General features: G+C 35.0%; 1 protein-coding gene across 4 annotated transcripts; it reads right to left on the reverse strand.

Annotated features, from left to right (window-relative positions):
* Positions 1–317: 317 nt before the first annotated feature.
* Positions 318–9,088, reverse strand: LOC18041103 (extra-large guanine nucleotide-binding protein 3). Of its 4 annotated transcripts, XM_024183960.1 has the most exons (10): positions 8,862–9,088; positions 8,398–8,589; positions 7,122–8,294; positions 6,869–7,006; positions 5,997–6,101; positions 5,724–5,903; positions 3,957–4,134; positions 2,525–2,772; positions 1,424–1,596; positions 318–1,072 (listed from the first exon to the last, which is right to left on the reverse strand). In XM_024183960.1, exons 3-10 carry the CDS (start codon positions 8,103–8,105, stop codon positions 478–480), a joined length of 2,601 nt encoding a protein of 866 aa, XP_024039728.1. In that variant the 5' UTR covers positions 8,106–8,294; positions 8,398–8,589; positions 8,862–9,088; the 3' UTR covers positions 318–477. The 4 variants fall into 4 exon arrangements, with proteins under 4 accessions (XP_024039728.1, XP_006432665.1, XP_006432666.1 ...); XM_006432602.2 differs by lacking the exon at positions 8,398–8,589 and having other exon boundaries at positions 3,957–4,110; XM_006432603.2 differs by lacking the exon at positions 8,398–8,589.
* Between the last annotated feature and the right edge of the window lie 4,753 nt (positions 9,089–13,841).

The following is a 13,841-nucleotide window of genomic DNA, read 5'->3' on the forward strand; positions in this document are numbered from 1 at the left end:
TTACCTTATAATATCTATTTAACCTCACTACTAAATTAACCCTTAAAATATAAAGACTATTATTATTATTCTGTGGCAATTTATTTAAGGTGGTAAAATCTTTTCTGATGGTAAAACCTTTTGTATTGAAAACAAAAGATTCAAGGTTCTGTTCAAACGGATGAAGATGAAACTAGAAAAAAATTTGGCATATTTTTGTCTAATCCCTCCAAAATCCAAATAAATACTCATGCACCTATTCCTTGCGTCGGTCCTCAGAGATAAACTTAGAATTTCCTTCATACATTGTAGCTGCAATGCAATCTTATAGCCAGACAAACTGAGAATTTATTATATTAATAAAAATCACAAATTTCACACACAATACAGAGTGAGGGAGACTTAGGACATACATGAAATTTGGCCACCTTTAGCATACATGAAATTTCCATCATTGATTCTGGCGTAAAAAAATACAAAGAAGGCTCAAAAAGCACATCATTCTTGCCTAACAAAGGGCGATGAGCTCATGTCTGTGCTGTAAAATGAATCCTCCGCTCCACCGTAGTAGTTGTCTTCTTTCTCATCATCCCACTTAAGGACCTCTCTTATGTACTTGAATGCCTCATCAACTGTCACTCGATCCCTTGCCCTGGCTTGCCACACGAAAAGCTTTCGTCCAGTAAGGGAAGCATATAGGTCTTTGAACTTCATGGCGACATAGTAGTAGGCTTGGTGGGCCAGCGACTGGTTGTTATGGTGCGTCCGGACTGGACTGAAATCATTGAACCATTCGCAAGTACTTAAATGCACTCGATTGACCTTCTCCTCGAAGAGATCATACTTGTTGAGTATCAGCACAAAAGGAGTGTCCTTGAAGCAAGGATGCCTGATCATCGTCTCGAAGAGCTCCTTGCTTTGTATCATCTTGTTTTGAAGTAGGGTTCCACTGCCACTACTCTCTGGACAAATCCACATTTGATCATAATCACTAAGGGCAACACAGAAGACTACCACCCGAACATCTTCGAACATTTCCACCCACTTGCAACCCTCATTCATCCCCTTAGCATTGACCCTTATAAGTTGGTATCTATAAAAAAATACCATACAGGAATTGTTTAGAATCCTAAAATCCAATAACAAATATTTTGAAACCAAAGCAATGCCAAAATGGTTATGCTAAAATGTAAAGAACAGGTGGGGCATGTTTTTCTGCAATTAATATAGGCATGATTCATAATTGTAATAAGATTCATATCTAATAAGACTCTTTTTACCAGGCCACAGGGGCCAGAAGCCATAAGCATTAGTTCAATACAGAAGCTACACTAATCAAAGGACTGGTTTTAACTGATTCCCAACTCAAATGAAATGTCAGCTTGGGCCTCCTTTTATTAGCAGAAGTTTTGCGCATCTATAATCAAATGATACAAAAACTCACTTTGTCAGAGGCTGAGGTTGAACTTCCAGATTGTCTGTGTAGGTTTCAGACATTGGGCTACGATCATCAAGGGAAAATTCTATGAAGGCCAAGCCATTTCCTTGAGTAACCCCTTCTGCATAAAGAATGTCTCTATCGGAAGGTTCATATTCATTGCTCGACACTTCAACAGCCTGGAACAAGCAAGATCACAAGATATACCATTCAAGATTAATGAACAATTCAAGTTTTATCAAGGCTAACACCTTGTTCAAATGGCTGTTGAAAGATGCCATATATTAGATTCAAATATAGACAATGGGGATATCATTTGTGCCAAAAATGGGACATCTTGTGTACTCAATGAATGCAATTTTACAAATATCAACCTTAACATCATGATTTTGGGCAACAACATCCAACATGGAAGCACAATGTTAATAATTTAAAGAGCACCACAAAGTAAATAAAGCACAAAATTCAGAAGAAGCTTCCTAGGGAAGCATTGAAAGCAGCTAAACATCTTGTATTTAAATGACTCTAATGCCCCCACTTGCTTTTAGAAGATAATAACTTGGTGAACATCAACTTAATTGGACATGAATAACCATTCAGTCACCGAAATGCTTTACAAGACAAGTATGTTGATAATAGAATTGTAGGAAAGAATGATAATAGGCAATATCTAGCTTACTACAATTCAAACCAAAACCTTAAGCTTAACTTAATGAAACCCTGGCAAAAACCCAAAATAAACTTAGTGAATCCCCAAGAAACATACAACTTAATGAAACCCCAAGAGACATAAAACTAATATCCCAACTAGGAACAGCAACAGATGAGCAAATTGATTTCCATGAAGGCTGATGTGCCATTGGTCCAGTGGCATATGATCTAATCACAAGCTAGAGCTAGGGGAAGAGCCTCCATGTTCTAGCATTCTTGGATGCCTGGGAATTATTGGCCAAGGAGAAAGAAGGGAGGTCGGGAGTATAGGAAGAGCACAACTTGTCCCATCAAAGGTAAGTAATATTAAGTTGAACATCAGATCTAGGAAACTCTGCAATAGTAAGCTTATATGAGTAAAATAAGCAGATATGTTACAAGGATCTAGAAAAATACCCGGCTTAAGAAGTACTCTGCAACATCAGGGAGGAAGTGGAGCTCATCTTTTCGCTTATAAGTTTCCTGTATAGCAGGATCCTTCCACACCTCATCAACTAAAGGAGCATACTCACGTGTTGCTGCAGGAAAAAATGCATCCAGATCTCCTGTGGCTATAATGTCCAGCAGCCAGTCAGAGAAATGCTTCAACCTTGGGTTAATGGAATAGATACACTGAGTAGTTTCGCTGGGATCAGCCTCTCCACCTGAAAAAGCATTTCCAGATACACATTACATATAGAATCCACTTTTCTGTGTCAAGCAGCAGAGATGTATCTGGTATTTTGATAATGTCACACGACCTAGTTTGGTTCATTGTGGTTCCCTATATTTTCCAATCTGCAAAGCGAACAACTCTGATTTGTTTCTAGTCCATAATTATAGTTACGAGATTGAGCCACAAGATACCTGCAACTTAGACTCACAATGGGCTCCTAATTTGTGATGTAATAATGCCACTGTTAAAACTGATAGTGGACCGAGACCACAAAGTTTAAGCTTTTGATCAAGTGGCTTCGCAAACATGACATAAAAGCTGAGGTGTTATACCCCCACATTCTCACTCAATCTCAGTCAATTTTAAAACTTGTCTCAATCAAATCAAATCCTGGTCTTGGTCTTATGCAATGCACATTTATTGCAGTCTCACCCAGTAATCATTGGATCCATATTCCAAGTGAGCCGACCTCCAAGACTGTACATAAAAATAATGTTGGCCATTTCCCTAATAGTTTAGTCTCGAGTCAACTGCTTTCACTAACTGTAAGCAAGCTTAATATGTATCCAAATAGCTGAATACAAAAAGACCATGCATTGAGCTATTTGATGACAATCATGATAGGTTACTTAAGTGACTTATTAGCCAAGAAAACCAAACATCTTCGCCTCCAACACCATCAAGATTCTGATGGCCACAGAGCCTAAAACCTATTGTATTAAGGTTAGATATACAGAAAGTAATGGCTTAGTTCAGTTGTCATGTTTAGCCTATTAAGTTCTTTTAGAAGTATTGGTTAGTAACTCTGGTACTCTTATGTACATATAAATTGCAGATCACTATGTTGTTTATGGAGTGCTCGATCATTATACATCAACTAAGATGCAAGATCTAACAGTATCAGCAATATATATCATTTGGAAGAGAAAACTTATTTTTCTATCTGTTGCCAACAAACTTCCTATTATAAGAAATACATTTCTAAAATACAACATTTGAACCCAATAATTTGATCACTTAAAAGACAGTCATGTCATGTATCCAAAAACAGATATTGAGCAGGTTTGCCAGATAGTAACAAGTTTTGATTCATAAACGCAGACAACTATTTTTACTGAAAACATAATTATTTTAACATTCAAATATAAAACATATAATATCTGCAAATGTTACCTGCTTCAGAGTTTTGATCGTGGGAGCCCTGGGCGTTCATCCTAGCAGTGGCCTCCTCCTCAAAGCGCTCCCGTCCATCAAGCAAAATGCTCAGATATCTGTACATATTGCTCTGTATCATCAACTTAATATCCTGTAGTTCTTCTGCAGTGAACTTGTTCCCATACAAAAATTTGGCCTGTCAAATAGTGCACAACATCATTTCGGAAAAAGTTCTAATAGTGGGGCAATGTTGAGTAAATGCTCATTCAGAAGTCTAACAATTTCAGGATGGTGCATCATCAATGAAGGATACAGTAGATGAATATGAATATACTAAAAGTGAATAAATATATTTTTGCACCCACAAGAGCAAACAAAAATTCAGTCAATGTATCGCAGGGAAGTAAATGTAGCATATGTTAAAATGATTTCAACCTGCACTCAATTTATACACTAGACAACTGGGATTTGGGCTACTTTTTATTGCACACAACAGTTTCAGCCAGTAAAACCCTCCATTAGACATTCTGATTCAGGGTGCTTACAAGTAAGCTTCGATTGCAAGAATTATACAATTATCTGATAATTCTCAAAGTTGATACCTCCACCATCTATTTTTCTTGCTTTTATTCACCTAGTATTTAAAGTAGAAACTGAAGAGTTTTGTTGGTGACCCTAGTCTGTCATAGCCCAATCGAAATATGTGACACTAGCTATCAACCTTTGTGGCTCTAGCAGCATCGTGTCAAGCCCATTACTGGCTGAGTAGCATGAAGATGTACAATATCATTCATAATAGAAGGGCATGATGCCACCCACTCTTTTTAAGGTTGTATTGCCGGTTAAATCCTGTTTCAATTAAAAGGAGGTTCCAATGCTTTCAGTATAGTGGGATATTCTGTATTACTTTCTGGAGATATTTTATTTAGTGTAAAAGTACTATAACATAAATTCTCTCAAATGAATCAGGTTTATGCAACAAATGTTATCAATTAAAGGAAAGTTCTGAAGCAAGTGGTGCACCATAATCTGGTTCATGAAGATACTGGATACTAATTGTAACTAGCAAGAATCAGATTTGATTTTATTCAGCAAATAGAAAATGTCTGTGGTACACAATTTAGTTTCTCAATTGTCTAGGATTGGATTTCATTCTACCTTAACCCAATTACAATAAAAGTTGAATACTAAAGTCTAGCATTGTTTCTCTTCATTAGGATTGTTCCAGTATCCACAATGGTTTCTATTTTAGATAAAGCCTACAAGATACTGGATGGTAAATCTAAAATAAAAAAAAAAAATGCATTTTACATGCTTTCAGATGAAGAAAATAGCATTAGCCCAATTGTTTGGGGTCCAATCAAAAACCCTGTTTGGCCATGCCATAGCATCATCACAAACAGATAAAATTAGATGAATTAATTAACGATATCTAATTGCTAAATATACTGAAGTAATAATAAATAACCCGCCATGCATATGCTACACCTATTTAACATTACAAATTAACAACAGTAAAAGAACGTAATTTTGATAAACACTGTGAAGAAAAACCATGGAGGATTCCACAGACCAGACAGAGAAATTGTCGGAAATGTTTGTCAAGCTACAACTACAAAGTTTGTAGAGGAGTTTTAAATCAAGAAAAAATCTGCATGGTGCAGCTTTTCTTCTCATACTGTTAGTTAATTAATGCACGTCATAAAAGTTCCATTTAGATTGTTGCAATACTACTAAACTGTCAAAACCACAAGCCATCAAAAGCATCATTTTAAAAATACCAACCTGCTTGAAGATAGTACTGGTTCCAGCGCCTTGAAGACCAAGTAGAAGAAGCTTCTGAACTTTCTTCTGCTCTAGATAATTTGGTACAGTTGTATAATTGCTAGCCTCATCTCTATGCCCCTGCGGTTGACCATGAAGTACAGGCAAAGAGAGCAAGCTACAGACAAACCGTGTTGTTGCCTGTCTAGCAGATAGCAAATCCAAAATGCATCACATAGGATAGCCATGATCCAATATAAATTTTGTGATAACAAAGAGTTTGACAGTACATACCTTCTCCCAGATGTTTCCCCTGATGTTATTCTGACCTTCTTCCTCATAACGACCATCATCATAAACCCAAAAGTGAGTGTCACGTGGGCATTGTACATTTGCCAGCTGAAATTGTAAATGAAATAGGCAATAAATCCATTGGCATAATTAGACAAGTTAAGAGCAAAATTTGTAGCATTAACAGGGCTAAACACTTATCAAGACAAATATTCCAACTCCAAGTTAAGGGATTATTTTATGTGCAAGCACATTGGAAATAGTTTGAACGCAATGCCCTACTAATTGAAAATAAGTGACTGTCATACAACCATGGGAAACCAATTTTATTTTATCTACACTATCTTAGATGTTTGTCCAATACTATGGAAATAGTATCACTGGAATATGCTTTGCGTATGACTGTGCATCAGGAAAGTGAATATGTGGGTCAGGAGCTGATTTGGTGTGAGCAAGTCTCCTGCAAAGGTTTTCAAACATTCAGGGTGCATTGAAAATGCCCAATGAGCAAAGATATAGAACTTTACTCGTGTCATACTGTATGGATACATTATTTTAGAAGGAAAACAAATAGTTAGCACATTACAATAAATTCATGTCACCAAACTGTCTGCTGGGTTGCTAAAACTGAGACCACTTTGATTGAGTAAAAAAGATGCATCCCTATATGTTAACAAATCCAAGAATATGTACAAAGAAAATAACCAGAAAAACCTATGACAAATTTATTAAAGGCTCAAACATCAGGTACAGCGTAAAACAACATACCAACGCAAGGAATGAAGAACAATCTTGAATAAAGTGGATGTTATTCATACGTACGCTAACAAGAATCAAAGATATTGCATATTAGTTTACACGATGAAAGGCCTCACCTTTAGCACCCTCCTTTCTAGTTTTGTAATTTCTCGGCCATTGATGAAAACTTGTGTGTTCCCATTGCTTGCATCAGGGCTTAATTTTCCTGAGAAATTTAAGTTCGAACTAATAATTCTGTCTGGTTTTTCACCCTCCTGTCAAATCAAGAAGCACAGATAATCAAATGATTTCCTGCTTCTCGTATGTGCAACTACAGAATGCCAAGTTGAAAAGATCTCAGTTGAGGCATCAAAATATACATGAACCCACCTTTCCCCATAGACCAGATTCCTTGTCATACCAATATTTACCAGGCTTCAACTTTCGTGGAGGTAAAGGACATCCAAGTAACTCTGCCATCTCTTCAGGCTTCAGAGGGAAACCATTAACAATGAGCTGCTCTGGCCGGAGCTGATTAGCAGGGCATTCTTTCTCTGCTTTCATTATCTGCTTTACTTCCAATGGGCTCAGTAATCTGGATAAAACCCTAGAATGTTTACCCAATTTTAAGCGTTTTGATTCATCAATAGGCTCACTGATGCACGTCACGCACTTACGCCCTTCAGGCATGGATCCCATTGCCCTAAGCACACAATTGCTGCAATACTTGGCATCACAAACCAGGCATGACTCCTTCGTTTCCCACTTCCCTTTACCACACCTATAACAAACTCTACTTTTCCTCCTCTTCTTTTCTTTTGAGACCCCTACATACTTGGGATAAGTTGGTGTCTCCACATCCACCTCTTTCCTCTCCGATCTGTCAACAGTACTGTCAACAGTATTAAATGTGACAACAGGCACTCTCCTTCCTTCATTCACTGGTTTTGGAGGATTACTTGGACGATTCTGGATGGAACCTGGAGATGCTGAAGGTGATGCTGAAGAAAAATCAGGGTTCTGCAAGACCGACACTACAGACTCAGAGCTTGCTGATAACCTTGGACTCTGAGTAGGGGAATCAGTGACACCATCAGCAATACGCGACACTGGCAAAGGAATCGGTTCGATCACCGGGGCACCTACATTAGCAACTGATCTTTGCGATTCTGAAAGGGGCTCTGCAGTTGGAATGGCACGAGAATTTACGTCAAGAGGTTCTACTCTAGGGACATCATGAGAAACTGGGGGACCTTTGTACTCCATGGCTATCGAGTAATCAAGCTCAGACATTTCTTCCGGGAGAGGAGCTCCCGGTGGAAGCATCTTTCTCACCAACTCCTTCCAGCTCTCTCCCCCCTTTTGCTCCATCATCCACAATAACAACCACTATGTCTTCAAATATAGAATCAAACTCTGAACTAGTTAAATTCCACCCATATTGATCAAGATAGGATCATCCCAATGAAAGTTCAACTATGTGCTCTAAGAACTTCCCACGATGTAGACTTAGCAATCAAAAGCAGAAGTGGTCCTCAAGCTGCTGCCGCATCCTTTGAATGCCTTCAAAATTAAAAGAATTAATCTAGAAACTCATCAAATTCAATCATTCAAAGTAAAAGATGACATCATATTTATATTAGCAAAATTACACAAATCCCATTACCAAATCTGATGAAATCAGAGTCAAATAGAGGAAAAAATCAATCCAAACACAAATTGCACAACCTCCATGTAAGAAAATTCAAACCTATCTGCTTGTCAGCTAATCCACCGTAAAAAATCATGCAACCCCACTTGTAAATTACATTAGTTTCAATCTTTAAACCACTTAACAACCCTCAGCATAACACCAAAACTGCCATTTATGACAGTCCAAACCAACATTGAACAAATCAGAGTCAAACAAATGGTTAAGAAAAAAAAATCAAAATAGTAATAATAATAATAATAAATCCAAGACTAATTCAAACAAAGAAACATACTCAAAACCCCACCCACTTTACCGCTTACATTAGTAAAAGGGCATCAAAAGAAAATGTCTTTTTTTAAAACCCCTTTTTTGAATAAAGCTTTGGACTTTATAGAGAGATTAAAGCTAAAAGAGAGTGAGTGAGAGAAAGAATTTACCTGAGTAAGGGACAAAATTAAACTGAATCCGATGACAAATCAATCAGCTTCAAATATCTATAATCTATTAATAATAGAAACTAAAAATAAAAATTTCGCTGCAAAATAAATAAAATCTGGTGAGCCAAAAAGTTTGACGATATGGTGAAAACAACAGCTAGAAGTGCCCTGAAACGAAAGAAGTTATGTGGGGCCCGCGGTTCTTTTCACTTTACAAATTGCTCTGTGTTTCGTGATGACTGATGATAAATCAAATAATGATGGCCCTTACACTATAGACGCATGTGAGCTCGTGCGGCCGTGTGTTACACGCGCTATCTCTGGGGCGTACCGGATATCTTAAAGTGTGTTTTAAAAAGTTCGTACGTTCAGGATATTTTGAATACGAAACTGTTGTTGTCACGCGCGTGGTAGTCTCGTGTGACTACTCTTTTGTGGACGCATAGAACTACGACCAGCTCCTGATGAATTTAATGCTGTCTTAGTGGCCTGAAAATGGACGGGCTGTAATAAATGTAATGGAACTGAATCAATCCTTTTACACCTTTGGGTGCATAAAGAAATTACATTTTTAAAACTTTGTTGGGTTTCTGGGCCCAGCCTGGGCTTTTGATGGAAGCTCAGGTGCGTGCGCAGCCTCATAGGGGCCTGCACACTCGAAGCCCTCGCCTGAACTCTTGCACGTGGAGTCGGACCAGACCCAAGCTTTTTTGCCATTTTCATCCGTTACTATCCCCTAGGAGCGGACAGCGGCTCGGTTCAATTCGATTTCAAATTAATGTAAAATTTGAACTACTGATTTTTTTAGAAATAATAATTCGAATCGAGCTGAACCGAATTATTCGTTTTGGTTTTTTTAGTTTTAAACTGTAATTTCTTTCATATTTTTTAATTTTCTTTTGGCTTTTTTTTTATCATATAAGTCGATTGATATCAATTGATATTTTTTCAATTTTAAAGTCGATTGATATTTTTTCAATTTTAAAAGCCAAATAGAAACAATTTTCTAGGGATAATGGTTTTTTGGCTCACCCCATTGTCCTCCTTATAGTTAAAAGTTCCAAATGTTTTATCTATAAAATAATTAGTTTTATCTAATTATTTTATAGATAAAACTAATAATAGTTTTATAATAATTATACCAATTTTCCCTTCATATGTTTTATCTACATGAAGGGAAATAATTAGTTTCTTAACCATTCATAAAATAATGGCAAAATTTTGTCTCCTTTTACTCTTTCTTGCTAACTTAGATATGAGCATCAGCGTATCCATCGGATAAAAATAATTACCTAAATCCACCCATATTTTTTTGGATATTATCTTATAATATCTATATCCATAACCATATAATTTTGGATGGATATTATGCAATCCAATATTGATGAATATTCTAGACATCCAATATGCATAGTCCAATTGCCATCCCTAGCAAAAGCCAAAAGGTGTGGAAATCTTTATTTTATTTCATATACAACTTCAAATTTCTCTAATATTAATTTATATATCTCATTAGAAAAAAGGGCATCGGAAGACTATATGTTTAAAAAGCTTTCTTTTTCGAGTAAATGTTTGAAATGAAGTTTTAATGTTTCGTTCTGGGCTTTGCGTTCATATTTTGCATCATTGAATGCCTTAATTTGGACGAAACTTTTGATATTTTTTGTTCCACGGTTGTGCCATATCAATTCTTAAACCATATGAAAAAACGACCGAAATTAACAATAATTTGAGCTTGTCTTGTCTGGTCAGCTTATCAAAAAAATAAAAAATTGCAGTGAATAATTAATGTTTTTCTGTACTTCCTGCTCAATGTTGCGCTCTATGATTACAGAATTTGCTGCTCGAAGTTATGAATTAAGAATTGATCAGGTCACTTCTCTGGGTGCGCAGCATCAGGAAATAAGAGCTATTTTTCTGCGAATTGTGAAAACATGTCTTAAACGTTCCGCCTGTTGAAAGTTAATTTCCGTCTTCGTTGTTCTACTTGTGCTTTACTTCACAGCATCGGTACAGCTTTGAAAGTGTTAAAGCAACCAACCCTTGAGCAGTCTCCTTCGTTTGAATATCTTAAGTTGAAAGACAATTAATATAAAGACGTATAATTTACTATTGTTGTCGTCACTGTTATTATTATTACTACTATTTCAAAATTTCAAGGTATTGGAGATGTGAAATTTTAGATCTATATTCAAGGTACACTCTGATGCTTAATAGTTAATACATGACATCCAATGTCTTAGTTTGTTTATTTTGTTTGGCAAATTTCAAAGAATATATAGGTTTCAAAAAGTTTCTCTAATCATATGCTGAAAGTCTTATTGGGAGCAAGTGCATTTTGCAACCCAAGCCTTTTCATTTGGTCAAATTTGTCTACTTTTTTTTAGTATTATTTCAAAAGGTAAAGGACTGGGTAAAGTTCATAGCAATTAGATTTTTTTAGCTTCTATTTTTATAGAATTCGAACATAAATTACTAATGAAATAAAACTGATTGAAAATTACTCATTCAAATTTTTAAAGGCAAAATAAAAAGATTTTTTAGGGAAACCTCATCTAATTAGCAGACACACAGCTTAATCACCATAAAAAGTGACTTTAGATTCTCATTTGTTATATCAACCGAGTGTAAATTAAATCTAAAGTGTACGAGAAAATATGTAATAGAAAATGATTGAGGAACTAAGTATTTTGAAATCCACCCAAAAATACCACTCGTTTTGGGTGAACTTTTGTTTGAGTTTAGGAAGTGTCTTATACATATATGGGTGCTCATACATAATTGAACGACGTGACCTGAGCCTTGCATTACATGCATAGGAGCTTCTATTTATATTTAGATTTATATCAAATTTTAAGTAAAATTTCATATTACATTAATCTGACACATAAAATTTAGCACAACTTATACAGGAACAAACATAATGAGAAATGTTCGAGTCCAGAATCCTGGGTTTGGCTAAGTCCGGAAAAGTTATTAAGTCACGAGATTTAATAGTGTAATGTTTGTAAAAGTTATTGAGAAATGCATTTTGATAGTATAATTTCATAATGCTATTAAATTGTACGATTTAATAACTTTTCTGAATTTTAATAAAGCCCAAAATCCTGGATTAGATTGGAACTACGAACGTACATACTGCTATGTAGACATTAATTCAATCCGATGTCTTGCTGTTCAGTTTAATATTATCTAATGTAACCTGTGCATATCAAACGTACATACAAAATAGCATTATTTAGGATTGACTGTTGCAAACTTATTTAGAAATTTTTTGAAGAAGGATAACATGCATAGTATAACGCACAAAATTTGTATGGGCTGCCCGAATACTAACTAATATTATTTAAATTTACGAAGTTGTAAATTACCAAAAGTAAAGTAGACAAAAGACTTTTACATGTTTCAGAAATTTTTTTCTACATTTATGACGCCACACCTTCTGAAATTAATCAATTTACTAAGTGTAGCACAGAGAAATATATATTACAACTTATTAGATTTGAAAAATTTAAGACTATCTTACAGATTGTTGCCACCATGCGTGTTGAATCAACGTAGTCGAATTTATATGGCAAGTACCACTCGTAATTCTTTGTAGTAGATAATGTTCAGGTGAAATCCCTTCACTATTGCAAACACTTCCTTGTCCTAAAGAGATTAATCAGCAAAGAAAGTCTATGAATATTATAAGATGAAGAAGACAGAAGATTAAAACTCCATGGCAATTGGCGACAGCACTTTTTATGACGTTATTCACAGCACTTGTCACCACTCTATTTTCTACTCCATACGTATATATGGTCTATTTATGTACTCCACTTCTATAACAGTCACCCAATCTTTTTGTGCCTCTTAAACTTAAATCCCTTTACGTATTAGCTCCCTTGCTACTTAGCATCTTGTGTTCATCAAATCTCAGTTGGGATTATGTGTTCTTTAAAGCATATTGATTTATTTATTTATAATAAATAATTTTTTTAATTAATAAAATATTTGAGATATTTTTCAGACATCTTAATTGCATAAATATTTTATACAAGATCCGTGTAATATTTTTATATGTATTTATGTTATCACCATATGAATTTACAGAAGAAATAAATATAAGTTATTTTATGATTAAATAAATTGAGTTTGTTGTTGATAAATAAAGTTAGACGCTCTATTTATGTTTAAATTGTAGCAAATTCATTGAATGATTTGTCATAGTTATGTATGAATTTACTAATAGAATTTAACTACATTGAACTACATAGATTTAATTAACCTTGAAATGACTGTCAGATTTATTAAATATCATAGGCATTGATTTTGTTACAATCTTAATCTTGAGTTAATTATAATTTCATGGTTATTATTGTTATTCCATTTGAGTTACAAATGGATGCGACGTACATTTATAGTTAGGATTACCCGCTATCTTAGCTAGTGAGAGCAATTATGAGCAGTGATATTATAAATTAACAATATAATAGAATTTCTCAACTCTGGACCGATTTTTGGTATTTTAATCACAAAATTCTCTAGTTAGAGTGAGTCAACATAATTAATATGTTGAAAATTATTGTTAGATAAAACCAGTAAGTGTCAAGGAATAAGATGTAGTTAAATTGATTGGACAGTTGAAACATCAATTTAATTAACGATGTGGTACAAATGATTATTCAATGAAGAAATTATTGTGGCATGGGTCAAATTGTTATTTGAGAATACTATCATAGATAGCATACAATTATAGATGTCAGTTTCAATCTTTTAGTGGAGTATGTTTGGACTTAAATAATCAGACTAGTTTAATTATAGGCCTAATTATTGTAGCAACAGTTATATGTACCCAATCTGAGTTAGCTTACATAATTTATTGCACCACTATTGGACTGATAAGTAAGATAAATAGCTATTTATATCAAAAGTCTAAATATATTTTTAGTGGGACGCTCCACTTAATATGTTTATGTGTAAGGGGCATTGTGTTAT

Source organism: Citrus clementina, unplaced genomic scaffold, assembly GCF_000493195.1.
Source record: "Citrus clementina cultivar Clemenules unplaced genomic scaffold, Citrus_clementina_v1.0 scaffold_5, whole genome shotgun sequence".
NCBI classification, from domain to species: domain Eukaryota; kingdom Viridiplantae; phylum Streptophyta; class Magnoliopsida; order Sapindales; family Rutaceae; genus Citrus; species Citrus x clementina.

What these genes read in the sequence shown, in the direction of transcription:
- LOC18041103 (XM_006432603.2), bottom strand. Translation starts at nt 8,105, where the DNA reads ATGATGGAGCAAAAGGGGGGAGAGAGCTGGAAGGAGTTGGTGAGAAAG. An exon ending in AATCTGGTCTATGGGGAAAG is followed by an intron (nt 7,007 to 7,121) that starts GTGGGTTCATGT and finishes TTGATTTGACAG; the next exon opens with GAGGGTGAAAAACCAGACAG. An exon ending in CAGAGTACTTCTTAAGCCGG is followed by an intron (nt 1,597 to 2,524) that starts GTATTTTTCTAG and finishes TGCTTGTTCCAG; the next exon opens with GCTGTTGAAGTGTCGAGCAA.